General features: G+C 43.5%; 1 protein-coding gene across 3 annotated transcripts in view; it reads left to right on the top strand.

Annotated features, from left to right (window-relative positions):
- Positions 1-22,885, top strand: part of LOC119654880 (calcitonin gene-related peptide type 1 receptor) — a 286,412-nt gene that overhangs the window by 252,756 nt on the left and 10,771 nt on the right. For all 3 annotated transcript variants that reach the window (XM_038060488.1, XM_038060487.1, XM_038060489.1), the window contains 3 exons: positions 13,494-13,585; positions 13,665-13,791; positions 17,896-17,997. In XM_038060488.1, coding sequence (XP_037916416.1) covers positions 13,494-13,585; positions 13,665-13,791; positions 17,896-17,997 — 321 coding nt within the window. The remainder of the gene's footprint in view (positions 1-13,493; positions 13,586-13,664; positions 13,792-17,895; positions 17,998-22,885) is intronic.

The following is a 22,885-nucleotide window of genomic DNA, read 5'->3' as shown; positions in this document are numbered from 1 at the left end:
ATACCGCGTGTAATAATGTGGAGTGAATCACTCCGGCCACAAGTAATCTACGGCTGGATCTTGAGCCTCCAATGTTTGCTTGTCCTTTGCTCCTGAAAGCTAAGCTGAACTACCTCCAGCCACGTTTTTACGACGCTAATGGTTTCATTATCGTATACTTCAATACCTTCAGGTTGTTCTGCAGCCGCGGTTAGATCATCCACGGAACCAATTATCATAGTCTGCTTGGGCACAGGAAGAAGAAGGACCACATTGTACATCACGTTCCACAAGAGAGGACCCAACACTGAGCCCTGTGGTACTCTTACCGTGACGGTGTACATACTGCTTAAGTACCCCATCCGCATCGCACCTAAATGTCCTTTCCGAGAGGTAATTTTCGAGCAGGTTTCGAGCCCCCTTTTTAGTCAATGAGCTTTTTTCCGTTCCCATCTGGCTGCATTTTTGACATCTAATATTACCACTGCTTAGCATTTATTGTAGGACATCGCGTACCGAGTCAACTTCAAAACCATCTCTAGGGCATCGATATTTGTGTACATTCTATGGTAGGGAGAGGTTTATTATAGATGATCCTTCCCCGTTGCTGAGTGGGTTTCGATAGCAAAACTAGTTTTTGCATCTTCCACCGAGCGGGAAAAACTCTTTCTACCATACATTTTCCAAATACGCTGAGAAGTCAGTCGAACCTTTTTCTAACAGCGAGTTTGAGGGCTCTGTTGGGAACAACATGTAAACCATATTTTCATCTCTGGAACTTCCCGCTATTTATATTTGCGCTCCTCTTTATGGTCGGAACAGCTCCACCACTATAACGGGAAGAAGATTTGGGCAGATCGGTTGCCTTGTTTGCATGTTCTTCATAAAACCTTCTACTCTGCTCCCCAAGAATTTTAGTCCACCTCCGAGCAAAATTCCTTAAATCATTCTAGCAAATTGGTGTTTATTACCTACCTAAGCCTACTTCGAAAGTTGGCATATATTTCCCGTTTCTCATCGAAGTCTAGTCTTCCTTTAAATCGTTAGCAGATTCTTCATGCACGGAAGCGTGTAGCCCGTAACTTCGCGATTTATTCATTTTACTAATAGTTTGACCGCCTATTGACGAGGATTCGCCGTTTTGGTCACAATGAGTATAGTCCTCACTGACAAACCAGACTAGTCATAAATCGACTATTGAGCCCGAGCCTGCACCTCTAAAGGTAAATTATAATTACAGTGTTTGCAAGCATCAAATTTAGCGCCGAAAAAGCCAGAAACAAAATATAGCCCATAGTATTCGCAGTTTAACTGTCCTAATTGACTGCTTGAAATCACTTGCCAGGACTTTGGCGTCCCGATTTCTTGCACCCGGAACCACCTTGTATTCCATCGTATTATGTGAGCATCACGCATGGTAAAGCATCGGACCTGTATCTATAAATCCCAGCTATTTTTGCTCTGCCGAATCAAATTTCCGAAAACGCCCACATTGCCACCTTTCCAGCTATATCTGCGGCCCAGACGCCTCTCTTATTATTGTAATAAGGCTCGCTGATTATGGCCACTGCGACTCCCTACTCACATATGATCTGTGATAGTTAGTCCTGCGCTGCCTTGCAATAATTGAGATTGATTTGTATCAATCTCATTTCTTCATTACATCCAAGGTCTCCTAAATACTGGACATCTGCTGCTGCCCTCGACGTGCCAACAATCGACTTACTTTATCCCCTTTCCAAAGTAGAGTCACCCCCACATCTCCTTTTTGACGTATCACAGTCGCTGGTAGATTTCTACGCACCGCTATGCAGCGAAATTCAAAGCATCTAAAGCAGTACTTGAGGGACACCTGCCCTTTGAGTCGGTAAACGACCCAACCTATTTTTACTAGCCACTAACAGTTTGAGTGCTACTTCAACCAGTAAGCTGATGAATGTCCTTTGCGTGATTTCATACTTACAAACCGAGTAGTTCGAACTGTTTTTCTAGGAGCACACGGATATCTTCCCTCGTCGTGATTTCCTCAACTTGTACATTGTATCACAATCTCCTACTTTTTGGCCTGTACTTGTGTCTCTACCTACAGGGACTTCTCCATCTTGCCGAGAAATTTTCAGCTATCTTACCAATATGCCCTATCGCCTTTCTTAGAGATGATGATCGATTCAGGCCATAGAGGCCATAACCTTCTTTTGTGTGTGGCCGTTTTCCGTCCCGCCAACTTTGGCCAACTTCGGTTTGGTTTTGAGGTCACTGAAGCCGACGCCATTGTGTTCAGAATTTTGAGTATTCTTTTGGCCCTTCCATTTTCCGGGGAGCATTTTGCATTTTTACATCCTAAGGGGTCCTCTTTTTGAGTTTACCGCCCCTCGGATTTTGAGGGAGCGTAACTCGTGTTACCTGAGTGACGCTTGCTCCCTATGAAACATATTTGTACCGAACTCAAATAGTTCTGATCATGTTTTTGATGACCTGGAGTTCATTATATTTGTCCTCTATGCAATCGAATAACTCTATTATTATTATCCCACTAAGTGGGGCGAACCATGATTCGGGCACTGTTCCCCCGCTGGGGGAGCTTCCCTAATTTCCATCTTTCACCTCTAAGTGATATTTGTATACATCCGCCGGACATTCCATTATCCGAAAGAAGGAACATGCCTGATTGTCTGATCTGGCAACTCTACTCAGACTCCATCAGTCTGTCTGTCGCAGGCACTGGTTTGAGAAACGGTTATACCTATTAACATAACAAGCGGAAGCTGTGAACCCATACGCATACACGCAGTGAGTAAAATCATTCTACATTGAATATAGTCATGTGGGGTATCACAAATGATTAACACATTCCAATGCCGTATTAGTTTTGATATTAGTTGTAAAAGAACGGAGTGCGGAGGCTGGAAAGTCATCATTTCTTTCCCGGACCCATTTTCAGAAACTGCCCAGCTGAAAAATCTGAAAAAGCCATGAAGCTGCAACTATACGATGTTTAGTCCTCAAGATACCGTTCATATCGATATCTGCTTAAATAAAATTAATAATAGTCTATTTCCACATTTTCTGAAAATTGATTCTAAATTCATCCTAGAATCATAAAGTTCTACCGTGATGATAAGGTATGATACCACTAATGTTGGTAAAAATGATAGTACCAGTACTAGTAGATAGTTGTAACGAAGCTACAACAAATCAAAATTGTAGCTTTTGGGCAAATTTATTGCAATCTAAGATTTCGAGTGTCAGGATAAAATAATTGTATGCAAGTCAGAAGAGGCTACTCAGATCCATAACTGTCTGATAATCGTAATAGATAATATGAATGCCAAGACAGTCCATAACAACGGTGAAAGGGTTATGGATCAACTTTCACCGCCTCGTTATCGGTGGCACATTATTATGTTGCTGCAAGGGCGGCTCCATTTTGACTAGCCGACTACGAACATCTAATCAAATCGACAACATAGCCATAAATAGTAAATTTAGGAGTTGTCTTCTGACCTACAAAAAAATACTGTTGACATCGCCTTAGAAGAGAGCATCTGATCGTCATCATCATCAACGGCGCAAACACCGGTATCCGGTCTAGTCCTGTCTGAACTTCAGACATGCCGGCTCGATATCCCTAAAATCTGCCTGACGTCCTGGCCTTCCCCATCGTTCTACCTCAGCCAGGGTCTGTCTCGTCTTCCTTTTTTACCATAGACCATATTGCCCTTATAGACTTTTCGGGCTGGATCATCCTCATCCATACAGATTAAGTGACCCGCGCACCGTAACCTATTGAGCCGGATTTTATCCATAACCTGACGGGCATGGTATCGCTCATAGATTTCTTCGTTATGTAGGCTACGGAATCGTCTCTCGTCATGCCATCGAACGTGCTTAAGAGTTCGCAATTTTTCTTGCCCAAATCTCCGAGGAATACAGGACTGGCAAGATCATTGTCTTGTACAGTAAAAGTTTTGACCCTATGGTAAGACGTTTTGAGCGGAGCAGTTTCTGTAAGCTGAAAAAGGTTCTGTTGGTTACCAACAACCGTGCGCAGATGTCATCGTCGTAGCTGTTATCGGTTGTGATTTTCGACCCTAGATAGGAGAATGTATTAGCGGGTCCAAAGTTTTAGTCCCTTATCTTTACTCTTACCGCTTGACCAGTGCGGTTGGATGTTGCTGGTTGGTATTTGGTGCTGACGTTGCCACCGTATATTTTATCTTGCCTTCATTGACGATGTGTGTCCGGATAGCTGAGTGATTAAAGCACAAGGCTGTCGTACAGAAAGTCGCGGTTCAAATCTCACTGATGGCACTGGGATTTGTATCGTGATTTGACGTCGGATACCAGTCGACTCAGCTGTGAGTCAAATCAGGCTAATAATCTCAGGTGAGCGCAATGCTGGCCACATTGCCTCCTACAGGGTAATGTAATCTTGTAGTGTACCGTTAAGGTCTTGAATGAAATGCTCGAATACACTTCAAGGCCCTGATCTAATATGGATTGTTGCGCCAACGGTTATTATTATTAGTCATTGATATGCAGTCCAAATTCTCACGCCGCCTGCTCGTTCTGGATGAAGCCAGTTTGTACGTCTCGGGTCGTTCTTCTCATGATGTTGATATCGTCAGCATCGGCAGTTGGGTGGACTTAAAGAGGATCACACCCCTCGCATTTACCTCAGCATCCCGAATTAGACCGCTTGATAGGGCACCCCCTTGTCTTAGACCGTTGTTGATGTGGAATAGTCTTGATCATCACTTACATTTACTTGCATGTCGCTACATCTACGAATGATAATGGTACGCCACCGTACCATGCGGATAAGAACTGCTCCTCCAAACAGAAGGGATCATTGCCATCAATAGGCTCAGCTGAACTAAATCCGCCGGTCTTAACGGTCTTCCCGCCAAACTATTTCTTCCAGTCCATGTAGGCACTATATATTCAGTTTTTACTTCCGTTCTTTCTTGAATCCTGGGAATAAATCTTTCCCAGTGAGTGGGAAAAGAATATGATCAGCAAGATTTCGAAAAAGTGTACCCATCTTAATTGCGACAGCTAAAGGGGTATTTGCATGCTATTTATCGAAATCATCCTAGAACACATCAAACCTCAAAAGCTTAATCGACAGAAAGCAGTTTGGGCAGCGGACTCTGCGAGGATTGCAGAGTTGTGTCGTCAGGGTGCTCTGACCTAAAAAAATAATTTATGAAAAACTTGATACGTACGGGCCAGATTTCCGTAGACATGCTGTTGAGAAGGCGAAAGTGGCAATTGGTAAGCGATAACTCGTTTGCGAGTTATGCCATGCAATGGAACCTACTATCCCAGGATGTCCGACAAATGGGTCATCCTAATTACAAAATTGCATGTGCTATTAGATATACCACTGCGTTTTCATGGCGTTTTGCCTCAAATGCGGAGGTAAAAAATGACTTTAACTAGAAAACCTACGTCGAAAAGCTGGACATTGGAGTAATCATGTACATAATCAATTATGTATGTATTCAATTATGCACTTCTTCAGAATAGAGCAGAAATGGTGTTCGGTCAGGTCTTGTACCGAAGTAAGACATAATCAGGGGGAGCAGCATTTAGCTTCTCAGTATGTCTTGACCACTTTCGCAACATAGCGTCGAGTTTTCTCATAGTGCAAAATAACTTTCTCTTATTGTATGTATCTGAATACATCACTTGCATTCGATACGGATCACTGGTTAATGTTTCTCTCAGTCTAAACTTGAAATACACTATACTGAATCCGTTATATTGTAATGAATCCATTCTTCGCCCTTAGTCACAATTCGTCATGGTAGTCCCTCCTTTCTTTACCTTTCAAACAGGCAAGTGCTGTTCAGCACTTCTGAATCATTCCCTTTGCCTCTCAAATGGCGAAAATGATGTAAACAGGCACTTTTCAATAAAAGTTACTGGTTATGGATGACTAAACAAACTTGGTAAAAGATTCTCCATTATTATCCATTATGCCAATCTTATTCATTTCTTCAGAGTTCAGTGTCTTAAAAATTTAATTTCCTTCCATACTTTACGAGCAGCTTTCCTCAACAGTTTCTCTCATGCTCTTAGTGATCATCTGGGTGGCAGGAAATGCAATTTAAATGCTCAATACAAATTTTTATGTCATCCAATCTATTTTTCGCGAATTGGAAATTGGGCGGCTGAAAGTGCATATCGTCATTATTACCAAATCAATACGCATGTTCATTTGTGATGCGAAATAGGACAACATCTGATACCCGCCTTTTGCAACGAGAACCACTATACCAGAAAATAGCACCGCGATGTCGATGATTTCCCGCTCTAAATCTAGATTTTAAACCCTCTTGTATCCATGTTAAATTTTCCTCAACAGATACACCATCTACCCTGTACATCCCCTTCACTGGTGTGAAGAGCCAACCCTTGCAGAAAAGCTGGCAGTCTGCCGTGCATTCTCCCAGACATCACTGGTACTGCCTGTCATCAGCAAAGTTTAGCTACATTTTACGTTACATGCCTGCTGTTTTCCGTTGACTTGGTGCCAGCATTCTTTGCTACCATTTGTGTTGGCGGGCTAGCATCGTCAAGAAACCGTTTTCGCCTCATCTTACCCTTAGTGATAATGATGCGTTACTCTTAGGATAATGATGCGGTCAATCCAAAGGCAATTTGAGCAAAGACCGTTTACCCGAAGGTGATTTACCTTGAGCCGATTTTTGGCTGGAAGTAGATCCTTACCCGTAGGTAAGATTTTGATCTTGCAAGCCACCCCAAATGAACACTCAGCAGTATTCATAGAAGGATCCTGCTTGGACTGATCTATTAAACACAAGGTGGTTCCTAATAACATAGGTAGATTCAGGATACTCTAGATGAAGACTCTCCATCGACGAACTCGGTTGCTCAGTGTTTAATCATCGGAATTGAAGTTTGTTATATAAACCTTATACTCGCAATTGTTTTTAGTAGCTTTGTACTAATGATGAGGGTAAGTCGCTCTCGAAATATATATTTACATTTATAACTAAAAATTGTAGTTTGGAGGAAGGCACCCCTTGTTTATCAATTTTAGACTAGAATACAAGTTGCAGACAATAATCTAATCTCTTTGTTTTCTTGTTATAATTTGCTAGATGCTAGCATTGCTTTCACCGAAGAGAGTGGATTTATCTATTTACTGGGCCTCTTGCTATTTGAAGTGAAGGGACACACACACATAGTACCCTGCACTCGCTATTCTCGACCACCTCCCACTCCTTGCGATCACTAAGTCTTTTATACAATAGTCGGGCTTTGGCTTGTGGTTTGATTACCATTAAGCTTGATGTCTAGAGCCACTAATGGCTGCTCCGGCACTACTGATAATATCTATCACACTTTCAGGTTGTCTTTAAGGAAGCTAAAAATCTATATATACTTGCTGTTTCCGATGCAATGTCGACATTATAACACACAGCTTAGTTCCCTAGAACCCTTTGGTTATTCTAATTTTAAACATAGACTACAATTCTTATTTTCTACCCCCTTTGAAGTCATCATCTAATTAGAATTGTAACTGGCCACTTTCTCAAACAGGGTTCCATTCGTCAATCCCCAAAGTTTGTAGCTATTTTTTCGTCAGTATACAACAAAATGTAGCTTGGTTTCTTTGACTTCCCCTGTTTCGCATAAATTAAGACCATATTACCGTTACTTTAGGTTGATATGTTTATTATCTAATTTGAAATATTAGGGCGTCTCGTCCCCACTTAATATTAGGTATAGTTCTTAGGGCACATCAACCCGATATACTGTTGTAAACCCTAACAGGAGTTTTTTCTTGAAGGACGAACTTTGCGAAATTAGCTTATTTTAGAAAGAATTTCACTTAGTAGCAAAAATTCAAATTAGGCCATTAGGTTCTGTAAATGTTTGTTTCACCTTTCTAAAGAGTACGGTAAGCCAACTTATCAGTCCCTGCGTTTCCAGTCATATGTAAAGAGCGTAGATAGTTGACTCAAATAACCATCTGGACTAACTACCATACATATAGTAAATCATGAAGGTAGAGCCATCCGTAAAGCGAAAAAGGGGCGAAACTTGGATTTGTAGGTCCATAAGCATCGTTGAAGTATACCGTCGATACGTTTTTGAGGGGGAGGTCCTTTTTGAACACTTTATGTACAAAACTTCACGTGTCTATATATGGGATGTTGGGATGACGCCAGAATCTCAATTAACAATTTGAGGGACCCCAAAATGTTTCTCGAAAAGTAGGCGAAGTGAAATTGAAAAAAGATAAAAAAGCAGTCCGACTACGAGAGTGTAGAGCTGAAAGAGGGAAAGGTCTTCATCCGATGTTTCTTCTGTCTCAGGTCGCAATAAGACGAAGCACGAAGAAGAATAAGGATAGGAGAATACAACTTTGAGACCGTTGACAATTTCTCCTATCTAGGGTCGAAAATTACAACCGATAACAACTACGATGATGAAATCCGCGCACAGTTGTTGTCAGCCAACAGAGCCTATTTCAGCTTACAAAGACTGTTCCGCTCGAAACGTCTCACCATAGGGTCAAAGCTCTTACTGTACAAGACTATGATCTTGTCAGTCCTCATGTATTTCTCGGAAACTTGGGTTCTTAGCAAGAAAAATTGCGAACTCTTGGCCGCGTTCGAGAGAAGAATCCTCCGATGAACTTTTGGCTCCCTACATGACGATGGACGATTCCGTAGACTACACAATGACGAAATCTATGAGCGATACCATGACCGTCCGGCTCAATAGGTTATGGTGGGCGGGTCACTTAATCCGTATGGATGAGGATGATCCCACCCGGAAAGTATATAAGGGCAATATCTATGGTAGAAAAAGAAGACGAGGCAGACCCTGCCTAAGATGGAGCGATGGCGTAGGTCAGGACGCCAGACAGCTTTTAGGGATATCGAATTGGTGGACCTCGGCGCAAAACCGGGATGTCTGGAGTTCCTTATTAAGCCAGGCGTAGACGGGATAGCGGTTATTGCGCCGTTGATGATGATGATGATGATGAAGGAATAGCGAACCTACCCAAGTCCTTGGGTTGCCTATAGAATTCCTAGATATTTGTAGAAGTCTGTGCCGGTGAAAGCTTGGATGTGGAGGTCATCGCTGCTCTGTCCAACATGTGGCTAGCGATAGTGTTTGAGGATGGGTTTGATTCGATACTTACCTATATCATTTTCCATCCGAATGTTACCACTGAATGGGTCAACGATGCGCAACGGATTTCTAACAAGATTATCAGTACAAGCATAAAATTTGCTGTGTCAACTAAGTACATCAAGTGTGTTAGCTTAGCATGTACAGTGGATTTGGTTACCTAACCATGCTCTCTAGTATAATTAAAGAGCCATGAACGGGGATGCAATACCATATAAAACCAAAATGAACGCAATGAATTTCCTTGGAAAATCCCTCTCCGTATACGGTTGGACTCTGACAGGTTATTACCACCGACAAAACGTGACATAACACCCTTCCACGGCGGTAGCCAAAGACTTAATTTAGAATCATTGCGACACAAACCTAAGACATCGATTAGCCAGGTGTGGGTCACAAGGTCACAAGGCTTCAACGTAATCGAAATGCCAACTAAATAGATTTTCTAGCCCCTATCTGCCTGTCCCACAACTATGGAGGCGTTAATTTACTTTGTATGTCGTTGACCTCAAAATCCTTACTTATCCTTCAATTAATAGTGAACATTATAAATTTGTAGAGGGTGCTGAATGTATCCTTTTCAGCAGAAAATTCCTGCATTGAGGAAGGATGGAAATTCCTCCCAGAGACTAATGGCCTGGTTTATACTATGCATTTGCACCATAAAAATTCCACATCAGGTTTGCTCCTGTTCCTCCAGAATTTTATAACAGATCGAACCTCCTCTTCAGTAACAATCTGGACATTTTGTTGAGATATGTAAAGAAGACTAAACACACATGACTGTGAGCGCGTGGTAGCATGTGTTATTACTATTCAGACAAGCGAAGTGTGGCGCATTGCACAGCGGGTGCGGATGCGTTAACTACCCCGTCCCCACCCCGCGAATATGCACTCAGTGCCCCAAAGACACGTGACTTTCTCTTCCTGTATGTAGTCTTCTACTTAAAATTCATTGAGTGATCTGAAAATGCCCCGGTGATTCCTCGCGTGCGTTACATTTAGAACACGGCTGGAGTGACTTTCGCCGTACCATTCCAAACAACTGCATACCAAAGAAAGTTTTAATTTACATATGTAGGGAATTTTAATTACTTTTGTTCCACTGGGAACGATACAGTTTTAGTAAACCCTGTAGTGATTTGAGTCAATTTAGCACTGCCTTGCCTTAATATATCATGTCAACGTGGGGGACCCCATGGGTGGCGTCTCATTGTAACTAGAGGCGTGTGATATATCATATGACTTTTAGAAAAAAGTCACTCTCAAAAAAAGTGATATTACAAAGTTCTAATTACTTAAAGACAGATAGACAGACGGAGAAGGATGAAGGCCGCCCCTAAAAACAGGACAAAATATACCAACTGGTCCTCCAGCTTGAGGGTTGAGTAGGGCTGACAACACTACACGGAAAACCGATGTTACGAAGCCACGGAAGGAGCCTCGGACAGGATGGATTTTAAAACGACGAACCCAGCAATAACAAAGGATTAACGATTTGCGCATTTTTTCATGGAATGTGCGCTCCCTGTGCAGAACGTAACCGCGTTGCAAGAGATGCGATATACAGGCACGGGTTTCCTGAAGAAGAGCCACTACACCATATATTATAGTGGCCATCCAGTAAACCATCTGCTCGGAGGAGGTTTCTTAGTCAGCCAAAAAATTAAACCTGCTGTTATCGAGTTTGAAAATATAAGCGAACGGATATGCACTCTGCGTTTGCGAGGCAAGTTTAGAAATATAAGCCTCATAAACGTTCACGCCCCTACAGAGGAGACTGCAGAGTCGGAGAGTCGATGCAGTTGAGCGAATCCTGGAAGCCTGTCCCAAGTATGATATCAAAATCATACTTGGAGATTTCAACTTTCAAGTAGGGACGGAGCCCGTATTCAGGCGATACGTCATATCTTACATCGGGATACCAATGATAACGGACTACGGATTATTCAATTAGCAGGGTCACACGAAATGGTTGTGTTTTGCGCTGAAAGCGGTCCACAAACATACATGGGCCTCTCCAGACGGGAGCACTTTCAACCAAATTGACCACGTGCGGATTGAATGCCGCCACCTCTCAGCCTTGATGAATATCAGAACATGTAGGGGGGCCAATATAGACTCGGAACACTATCTCGTTGTGATAGTGCTCCGAGTTCGAATTACGACACCACCTACAATCCCCTGTGACAATCAGGTGAGAGTTAACACTGAAGCCATCCACAACACAACCCTCCGCGACATCTATAAGAGGGAAATGGATGCCGCAATAACCGCAGTCAAGAGAGGACTTGGAGATGAAGCATCAACAAATGATCTTCACAACCACCTGAAGAACGTTATCATTGATACCGCAACAACGATACTTGGCCCCAGCCGCAAGAAAAGTCGGAACGGCTGGTTTGACGATGAAAGTAAACTAGCTACGGAACGGAAGAATGCTGCATACTAAATAATGTTGCATTCTCAAAGAACGTTGGTACGCGCAGAGACTTATCACGAACTTTGTCGGAGAAGCGACTTCACAGACGGAAAAAGGAAATCTGGGAGAACAAACAAGTTTGTGAACTACAGTTTGTGAAAGTACAGGGAGCAACCGCACCAGGTGCGAAAGTTTTACAAGCAAGTCAGCAGGATGAAGCCTTGTTCACCTCGATGCTAATCCTGCCGAGACAAAGAGGAAAATCTGATTTCCGACAGAATGAGCATATTAGAGCGATGGGTTGAGTATTTTAATGAGCTGCTCAATAACCAAAATATTGGCGAGTTGGAGGCCCCGCCAACTGAAAACGACGGACAAATGCTGCCACCACCAAGTATAGGAGAAACAGTCCGTGCAATTTATCGGCTTAAAAAGCATAAGTCGCCAGGAGCCGATGGAATTACAGCCGAATTAGTTAAATATGGAGGCGACCAACTACACCAAGTAGTTCATCAACTTCTGCTCAAAGTATGGGAAAGCAAATCAATGCCTGACGATTGGCAAAGAGGCATTATCTGTGCGGATTTTAGGAATATCGAATTTGTGGGTCTCGGCGCAAAACCGGGATGTCTGGAGTTCCTTATTAAGGCAGCGATAGATGAATTACTTAAAGCTATATCCATGCGTCTTAACATTTATATGCACTCCGAATGATTTTCTAGCCCAAAACCAACCAGACACCAGTCCAAAGCCAACCCAAAGCTCGCTAAAAAACAGGCAAACAGGCAATAGCTACATAGATTCGAAAGCGATACTCGGTATCGGCATCAGCCCGGTGCTCGACAACTGACAACAGCATTACCAAACATCACCGCTCTTCGTAATACATACGAAGAGTGATGATGTTTGGTAATGTGATATCACATTATAAAAGATTACTTATCACAGAAGTAATCTTACTAAAGTAACGAGTAATGCGATGATGTTAAGTAATGCGGTGATGTTGTAATGTTCGGTAATGTTTGGATCGCGTGGTGAGGTAATGTGATATTATGCTGTATGTACATGCATCTCCTACCCATCTCTAATTGACACCTGAGGCAAAAGAGGCATCGTGTGATCCGCGCTTCTCAATCATGCTCGTGGCCTCGCCGGTATTTTCAAAGTTTACTTCACATACATTTTTCGCAACTTTCGCCGGATTTTCCTAAACTATTGATTCACATTATGAGTGATCTCAACGCACCATATATAAGACCAGACACTTCAATGTAGCTTTGTCTGAACAGATCTTCTTTCTTATTCAAATTAAAACACACTTCGGGCATTTTGGGCGAAACATGATCCATAGTAGTCATCCATAACTACTTTTCTTATTTTGAGTTTCTATAATGAAAATACTCAACATATCTTGTGTAGACTACCCCCATCAAAGTACGAACCCAGGGGTTATCTTTATTTCAGAAAATCCAAACACCGAATAACGTTACCCGCAACAATATAGAATTTTTATTTAACAACAAACAAAATAAATCAATTTCAGGAACAAGAGAATGTAAAATCTTGTAAACTGAAATTTAATTTAGATTTAAGCCGACATGTATATATTTGCGTTCTTGCCCCCTGGTAAACAAGAGAATCCACTACACATACATGCATACACTCAAATCGTTTGTTTCCTACCACGGTGTACGCTCTGTCCTCGTCAAATATTTACTAAATCCACAAAACATAATAAGTCTCACTCGGAATATAAAAAACCTAAGAAGGAAGAGTTTGGGAAGACCAAGAAATTTCTGACTAGAATCCTTAGAATCCTTCATAGCGTACTGTCTGCTGTTGTGTATACTTGTGACAACATCTTCTCATAAAATATTCAAATTTATTTAAATATTCACTTGCTCTCTTACAGTTTCGACAAGTCGTGAATGAATTATACGTGAAAGGTTATATTGTATCCTTGATTACGCTGATTATATCGTTAGGAATCTTTTTAGGATTTAAGTAAGTTTCAAAGGATTTTTCATATATCCGGATTGTAACGGTGATTAATGTTCGCATGTTTTCTTTTGATGTATTTCAGGTCATTACGTTGCACACGGATAAGGATTCACATTCACCTCTTTTCATCGCTTGCTCTGAACTGCATAGCATGGATTTTATGGTACAAGTTAATAGTGGAAGTTCCAGAAAATATACGGACCAATCCGGTAAGATTTTCCTTTGATCATAATCCTGGAAAAACTGATATCTGCGTGCAATTATATTTAGATTTTAATGATAACGTTTAAGTTTCGTAACATGTTTAAAGAAAATAGTAACCCAAATTCATTGCAAGGCTGGGTTGAAAGTACGGACATACACAATATAGAAGACACATGTACTCTCGATTTACAAAACTGATAATTCCTCCAATCCCCCAATCTCATTCGGTTCGGCAATATGCCCTATAATCTCAGTATGGTAAATGATCGTAATCGAATCATACTAAGCAAAGAGCACTTTTAAAGACGGCCTTATCGTCATCAATATTCTCAGGTGGACTATTCAGCACACATCTGGTGCGATCAACAAAATGATTCTCCCATTGTCGAACGACAGATGCAGCATATAAACGTTCGGTCTTCAACTTGTGTTGTGAAGGCACTCCAACCCAGCATCCAAACAGTGTATGCAACACGCAAACGACTATCAGTTGATCAATTTCCTGTAGTCGTTGTAAGCACCATACTATTGAAATCTTTCTCAATCTGGATCGGAAGCTCAAAGTTGAGGTTGTACTCTTCAGAAACTGCAGAAGCAGCAATGACTAACTCTCCGGGCAAACCGTCTGATGATTTCTCTTCAGAAGAAGCAAAGCTTCACCGCATATCAAACGGTTAAAAATCGTGGCAAAGTGTTCCTTCCGCCTCTTCAGCTGCTCGTCGTCGTGGATGAGGTATCGATCGCTAATATCCTTTACATGACCATCGAAAGATTTACCACCATTTGCAAGTTCTTTCGTGATTTACAGCGTACACAAAAAAAATTGATAGAATAGGAAGAGGAGTACTCTCCAGAGTCGCACGATTCTACTTTGCTTAGGACCAAAATATCTAACGTATATCGCTGAAATCCTAGATCAAGTTGTAGCAAACGGACATTCTGAGGCCCCTCGATACAGTTGGTGAGGAGCGTACGCATATTCAAGAAACCAGTCATAAGTCATATTATATTTAAGGATTGAGAGATCCTAAGTCCTCATCCACTCGATGTTGCATGTTTTCTTTCCACATCGTCAATTGATCATCATTGTGGATGAGAAATCGACAATATATCTGCCGTTCACAAGATAGCCATCTCATTGCCGAGCGACAGCTGGGTCGTACAAACTGTAGATGTTGAACTTAGAGGGTCGCAACTCCCCAATTCTGTGAGTAGTGGCAGGCAGAACGCGCAAGCGAACGTAAGTGACCATAAGATTATGATCTCTTTCAAGGCCTATGCCAGTGTCTCTTTTGTTACACACATCCAAAAGACAACTCCTAAATCTTCTTTTGATCGCGAAGTACCCGATCTGATTGCTAATACGGTGTCGGTCAGTTGAAACCCAACTAACCTTATGGCAGGCTTATGCTTGAACAGTATGCCGCCATTGACGAGGTGGTAGAAGTTACAGAAATCCACGAACCTCCCACCATTAGAGTTGGGGTCGCCAAGATCATGCTTCTCCATCACATGCCCGATCAAGGTGTTGTGAGATCCCACTTTGGCAGGTGTTCCTGTGGGCCGCAAGATGCGCACTCAGCATAAACTCAACCAAAACGCAACTGATGCTATTCACCACCAAGCCAAAGATACCTGAATTCCATCTACCACGGCTGAATGAACAAAGATTGGTTCTTTCCTCTAATGTAAAGTATCTGGGTGTAATCCTGGATGCTAGGCTAAATTGGAGATTGAACATAGAACTGAGGGTTAAGAAGGCCTATATAGTCTTCTATGCCTGCAAGAGAACCTTTGCGAAAAAATGGGGTCTTCGGCCGAGGATGGTTCTCTGGATGTATACCGCTGTAGTGCGTCCGATCCTAACGTACGGCTCTATTGTATGGTGGCAGGCTTTGAAGAAAAAATACAATCGAATGAATCTTAATAGGATTCAAAGAACCGCGTGTGCGGGTGCCACTGGAGCTCTGCAGTCCTGCCCGGCAGATGCTCTCAATGTACTCCTGCATCTCCTCCCCCTAGACTTCCACATTAAATATGTTGCAGCGTGCAGTGCCGTCAGACTACGTGAGTCCGGATGCTGGGCAGCGAAGTCCTACGTCCACAGCAACATCCTAGATGAAATACCTCGGGAAATCTGGGCATCCCCCACGGACTATGTCACACGCAAGCTGAACTTCACGAGAAACTTTGCTGTGGACCTTCCAACCAGGGCGAAGTGGAAGACCGGCTGCATGTTGCAAGACTATGACACAGTATTCTTTACGGACGGATCAAAGATGGCCTATGGAGTCGCCGCGGGGGTTTTCTCGAATACACACAATGTATCCAAGTCGTATTGTCTCCCAGGTTTCGCCAGTGTATTCCAGGCGAAAGTACTGGCGATATTGGAAGTCTGTCGATGGCTGGAGCGTAATTCGATCCCCAAGCGTAAAATAGCCATTCTGGCCGACAGCCAAACAGCCATCAAGGCCTTGTACTCAACGACAACATCTTCCCGGCTGGTGGGGCAGTGCAAAGACGCGCTTAACCGTCTGGGCGACACGCTCAAAATCACTCTCCTCTGGGTTCCCGGGTTTAGGAACATAGAAGGGAATGAACGGGCTGACGGATTGACCACGCAAGGGTCTGCTCTTGGCAGTCCCTCGGCGAATACAGTCGGTGTTCCACTAGTGGCTGTCGGGGGCCGAGTCTACTCGCACTACCTAGCAGCCGCGGGCCTGAGATGGCGAAGGCTTACAAACTGTGCCAAGTCAAGGAGAATTTGGCCCGCTTATACTATAGCCCGATCACGAGAGCTCCTGTGCCAAACGTGCGCAAATGCATTCAAGATTATGGCGGTCTGCATGGCGCACTGGCCCATAGGAGACCGTATTGCCGTAGCTGCGGAGAAGGAAGGGAAACCTTCATGCACTTTCTCTGCAATTGCCCAGCTCTGGCTAGAGTCAGGCTGCGGACACTGGGTAAACCATACTTTGGGGACCTCAGAGAGATTTCTAGCTGCAGGGTGGGAGAGCTGCTTTCCTTCGTGAATGCTACAGGCTGGCTCTGAAGATCCGGGCAGGCTGGACTCTGCCTCCCTGCTCCCATAACAACAGTCACGGTCTTAGGAGTTTGTGGCATCAAAACGGCGCAACAAAGCGCTAATTAGGCTCCTCGGAGCGGCCACTGATACCTACCTACCTACCTTGGCATTTAGAGCATCCATCTCAATAATAATGTTACCTTTTGGAAATCTCCCTTGGTGCGTACCATTGTACAATTGTGATGCTCCTTAACCTGGACCGAAGTCTTCCAGTTAAGAGTCGTCCAGAAACCGACTCCCAGATCATGAGAGCGCGCTTCACGATAGCCTTCAGAAGCAACCCGAAACTGAATTGGCGTCTGCTACCACTTGCGGCACATTGCCGCAAGAAGCAGAGGAGTACTCTCCAGAGCTCCGCCATCTTACTTCGCTTAGGCCCAGATTGTCTAGTTTATATCGCTGGAAGTTGTAGAAAGCGATCATTCTGAGGACCCTCGCTACCGCTGTCGGGGAGCGTACGCACATTGCAATATGGAACCAATCATAGTCCGTTTCCGATAGCCAAAGGTCGTTGCCGTGAGATCAGTTCATATCCTTCCGGTAGTAATAAAGGTTCAGGCTGCTGGCACATAAATTTTTATCCCTCAATTCACAGGGCATAACGTAATTTTCCAATAGGGTTAAAGCCCACATCATTCCGCCTCCACAGCGTTCTAACGCGTTCAATAATGGGGATGAAAATTCAACTTTTACCAACCACAACTACATTTCTTCTGCTGAAAGTTAGAAGAAATTTATGACATCCGCAGTTAAGTGGAATGTGTACACGAATCATCTTTAGTTTGTAACTGACTGCATATTTATAGCATCTATTGAACCCTGGTTATTAGTTTAAAACCTTGCAAATGAAACCTGATCTATTCTTCGACTACTGCAATTCGAAAATGTGCAGACATTCGTGCAAGTCATAACTGCGTCATAAATATACACATATGCATCTATGATTTTATTCTAGCATTAAACATGTCGGATTGCAAATATTAATTTCTAATTTTTACTTGTAAAATATTCTATCTATAAACAGACATGGTGCATCGGCTTACATCTGCTGCTACACTATCTAATGCTCGCAAATTATTTCTGGATGTTCTGTGAAGGCCTTCATCTACATCTCGTCCTCGTTGTGGTAAGTTTGCACTTATGATCATTATCAGAGTAAAATTTTCTGCAGTTATTAAGCTTCCAAGGGAGTAGTTCATGAATATACACATGAATTTGAAGTGGAAATTCTTGTTATTACCTTAAAAGGCAAAACCTTTAATGAAGAAGATGACTTTCGGTGGTATAGAAATAGTATGATTCGTATCGAGATAAACTTTTAAACTACAACTTCGCCTCTTATAATCGACATGTATAAGGGTACACCAAATGTAGCAGAATGGTTCTATAATAGTATAAATGGAAAGGATGTATCTGTACGAGGAACAAATAGGACTATTCATACATATTTGAACTCAGCTTAATGAAGCCGGGAAATCTCTTGGGAACTCAAACAAATTCGTGCTTTCTACCTTGAGTGATGTCTCACAACTATGCAGATCTCTAAACAGAGTCTTCCCAATGTAAACGTTTTAAACAATGCGTTTTGTGCAAACTGTAACCAGCATTTTCATCCGAGTCAGAACTGACAACTGACTTTACCTTGGATAACTCAAGGACATCCACTTTTAGTAATGGAAAGATGGGAAAACAGTCTAGACAAGAAAATGGCGAACATTCAGAAGCATATTATTTGATACTCGTTTTAGCAATCTTTCAACCATCTGAGCACCACTTATGCATCTAGAGAAAGCATCTATTTAATGTGCAATGCCAACAACAAATACACATTCTATCTGCGTTTCACACCAAGCATACATTTGGTTCACTGCATTAGTAGTAAACTGAGGCGTGAATGCTTTCACTTTGTCATGTTTCATGGATAATTTCTTTGGAAAACGACGTATTTTGACACTTTTTGCCATGAAAAATCCCAATTTACATATTATATACGTGCATGTGTACTAGCTTGAATTTCTTGGAATTATGGTTCTCTCCACTATTTTAACCTGTATGCAAACAAATTTATATGAATGGTTGATGCTTTTTTCAGATAATAGATCCTTTATGGGCGAAATTTTTTTACATTTTGCTGCGATGACACATCAGTATTGTATTAAATTAGTCAGCTACTTACAATACAGTATTCCTAGCAGGTACAAAGTGTATTGAACTTATGCAAACCAAGGATACTCACACAGGATTATTATCAGCAACTATGTTGTCCTTGCCGGACACGTGCTGGATGTCGGATGTGAACTGGTTTATAAAGCTCAGGTGTCGAAGCTGACGAGGGGACGCTTTGTCGGGCTTCTGTTTCAAAGCATATGTGCGAGGCTTATGATCGGTGAACACTATGAACGGCCTGCCTTCTAGGGAGAAGCGAAAGTGCTTAATGCTCAAGTACACAGCGAGCAGTTCTCGATTGTGGGAGCTGTAGTTCCGTTGAACGTGCCAGACTTGATTCACCTTTTGGTGAAGAGCAACACCTACTGCGATGTCAGAGGCATCAACAAAAACGGCTAAGAGTTCATCTTGTCGAGGAAATGCCAAGAGTGTAGCGTCAGCCAGTTGTTGTCGGGATTTATCAAACCCGCGGACAGCCGCTTCAGATCACACAATCTCTCGTGTGTCCTTTGTTTTGGGGCCAGACAAGTACGCGTTCAAAACGGACTGGTGTGGGGCGGCCTTGGGCAGGAAACGACGATAGAAGTTTATAATTATGCTCCTTCACGGTTTTTGGACACGGGAAGCTTGAGATCGCTTGCAACTTGTCTGGGTCGGGCTGTATTTCGTCAGAGGAAATGAAGTGGCCGGGGAAAATCACTTGTGTCTGAAGAATAATAATAATATAATAATAATCGTTGGCGCAACAATCCATATTGGATCAGGGCCTTGAAGTGTGTTAGAGCACTTCATTCAAGACCGAAACGGTACACCACAGTACAATGTGGGAGGCAATGTGGTCAGCATTGCGCTCGCCCGAGATTATTACCCTGATTTGACTCAGGTACTCATTTACAGCTGAGTCGACTGGTGTCCGACATCCAGTCACGATAACAAATTCCTCTGCCCCCAGCGAGATTTGAACCGCGACCTTCCGCTACGACAGCCCAGCGCTCTAACCACTTGAGCCATCCGGACACTGTGTCTGAAGAAACTTGCATTTATCAACGTTTAGGACTAAACCGGCCACAAGTAGACGTTGAAAAATACACTCGAGTTGGGTTAAGTGCTCACAACGACCAAAACATCATCCAAATATACGAAACAAAAGTCGAGGTTTCGCAGAACCGAGCGGATGAACCTTTGAAAGGTTTGCGCCGCATGGCACAACCCGAAAGTCATCCGCGTGAACTTGAAGAGTCCAAAGAGTGTGCATATTGCCGTCTTTGGAATGTCTTCTGGAACTACAGGAATTTGGTGATAAGCTTTGATTAAATCCAAGGTCGAAAAGATGCGGCAATTTGCGAGATGATGTGCAAAGTCGTAGATGAGTGGAATGGGATATCGGTCAGGAACAGTCTGTACGTTTAGCCTTCTATAATCCCCACAGGGGTGCCATTCGCTATTTGGCTTAGGCACCATATGGTGTGGGGAAGACCAACAGCTGTCCGAAGGTATGCAAATACCCTGTTGCATAAGTTGTTCGAACGCTTTCTGTGCATTAGCCAGCTTCTGGGGTGGTAGAGGACGCACCTTCGAGAAGATAGGGGAACCAGTAGTGTTAATGTGGTGCTTCACATAAAGCTTCACTGGTTTAGAGAGACTACACTGGTTTAAAGAGACTTCATTCGGTAGTAATCTGGCTGAACTTTTGGAGGAATGCCCGAACACGAGGGTCAGTTATGTCCTGCAAAAGTACGGAAAGATTGTTGTTGAGAAGAGATGAGATTCTGCCTGACCAATTAAAGTTGTTGTTTAGGGTCTGCGGGATCCTAAGTCCCCATCCACTTGATGGTGGACCGGACTAAATGAGGAGCAACTTACTCCCTCGTTTTTTAGTCCATGGATCCCTAGTATTGGAGCGTAGCACCCCAAGCATTAAGAATTGAAAAAATCAAAAATTTTGACTGACGGTTTCGTCCAACAACCTAGCTCTAGTCTAGCTTAGACTACAACGACTGGGGTTTTAAGTCCAATATAATTCGCAACCTTGTCGTGTTTTTGCGATGATAAAAGGGAGCGTCTTTCCACCTGTTGGCACTTTCGGTCACGCTGCTCCCAGGGCAGAGGTGAGGCAGCGTCTGATGAGTTGCCTCTGCCCTGGACGAAACCGTCAGTCAAAATTTTTGATTTTTTCAATTAAAGTTGGTTGTGGAGTCTATAAGGAACCTGTTCTGCAAGTCCACCAGCAACCCATAGTGACACAAGAAGTCTGCGCCTAAAATGGGGAAGCTGATATCCGCCAGCATGTATCGCCACGGAAACGTCCTATGCAAGCCAAGACTCACGTCTAAGTGCCTGTACAACGCAGGTGTTAATCCGCGAGGAATTTGCCGCCATAAGTTCCAAAGGCTGAGGGAATAGCCGATGATGCCGGGGTACGGAAAGAACCGAAACTTCCGCACCAGTACTTACAAGATAACTGCGTCTGCCGAAACGGTCATAAATTGTTAGGCGAAGTGGCGCTGCGTTCTGGGTGGCAGTCGCCAGGACCCCCGCGGACCTAGTTTTTTGAGGTAGGCGCTAATTTACACGGGAGCGTACATCGAGTAGCTTTTTCACCGAATCTGCGATGGTACCAACAAATACTTCGGTCCGTAGGTTGTCCTGACGACCTGCTACCCGATCGCCTTTTTCAAGCAGTAGACCGCGAGCAAGCTCGTGAACTGCCGCCCGAACGCTAAGCGTCCAGCGTCGCCCTCATCTCAACCATACTGACCACAAGCGCTTCGGCTCACCAACTTCGTCAGAAGGCTGCTGAACGGCCGCTATAGTTGGACGCGCGTGCACCTCATACATCTTATAGGCTACAGCTGCCAACGCCTCCAAAGAACCGGAGACGCACGCGAAGACTGCCTGGGTGCCCTCCGGAAGACGTCGCAGCCAGAGCGACTTCAACAGATCGTCGTCGATCTTGCTCCCACCCAATTCCCTCATTTCGCGAAGCAACTGGCTGGAAGTTCAATCGCCTAACGTGAAACCTGCCAGCAAATGATCCAGCTTAGCTGACTCACTTACGGACAGGCGCTTGATCAGCTCAGTTTTCAATCATGTGTAGGAGGCCGATTTTACTATGTCGGCCACCAGGAGGATGGAGTCCTCATCAAATTTCATTAAATTTTATCGCGTCCGCCGTGATCCCGGACATCTGGAATTGCGCCTCTAGATGGATGAACCACAGCTCCGGATTCCGTCGCCAAAATAGAGAGACGCGTACTGCGAGGGCGGTCACCTGAGGGTTCGAATGGCCTCCCGCGTCTTTGTTGTCCGTTGACATCACAACGGCTAAGTTTACGACGCGAGTTTTGTCGAAGACCGAATTCTAAAAGGCTTTACTCTAACTACGGCAAACCGCACCAACAAACACCTCGTTCGACAGAAAAAGAGACACCACCGACGCACCCCGAAGCAGACGCTCGATGCTCAGACCAAAACGAAAACTGGCCAAAGAGCGGAAATCCAAAAAGTATCAATGCCGTCTCTTACGGCGGTTTTATGATGATTATTAATTTTAACACTTATTGTATGAAAAATGAAGTACTAAATAATAATAAAAACAAGTACTCAAAACTCCTTTTGAATTTTTCCTGCGGCGGCTTGCAGTAACAGCGTTTTTCTTTTTTGAGGTTGGGGCTCCTGAGCGTGCGATGGCTCCTTGACGGGATCTCCGGCTCCCTGCGGCGACGTCGTCGAAGTCAGCTTCCGCTTCTTAGAGGCTGTCGGCTCAACGGTCTGATGAATGATTTCAGCACTAGACATCGCGGCACACCAAAACCAACAGAATTTTTCGCATCTCTCCCAGCGTAATA

This window comes from Hermetia illucens, chromosome 4 (genome assembly GCF_905115235.1).
Source record: "Hermetia illucens chromosome 4, iHerIll2.2.curated.20191125, whole genome shotgun sequence".
NCBI lineage: Eukaryota > Metazoa > Arthropoda > Insecta > Diptera > Stratiomyidae > Hermetia > Hermetia illucens.
Note: the sequence above shows the minus strand (reverse complement) of the source record. Positions and strands in the feature narration are given on the sequence as shown.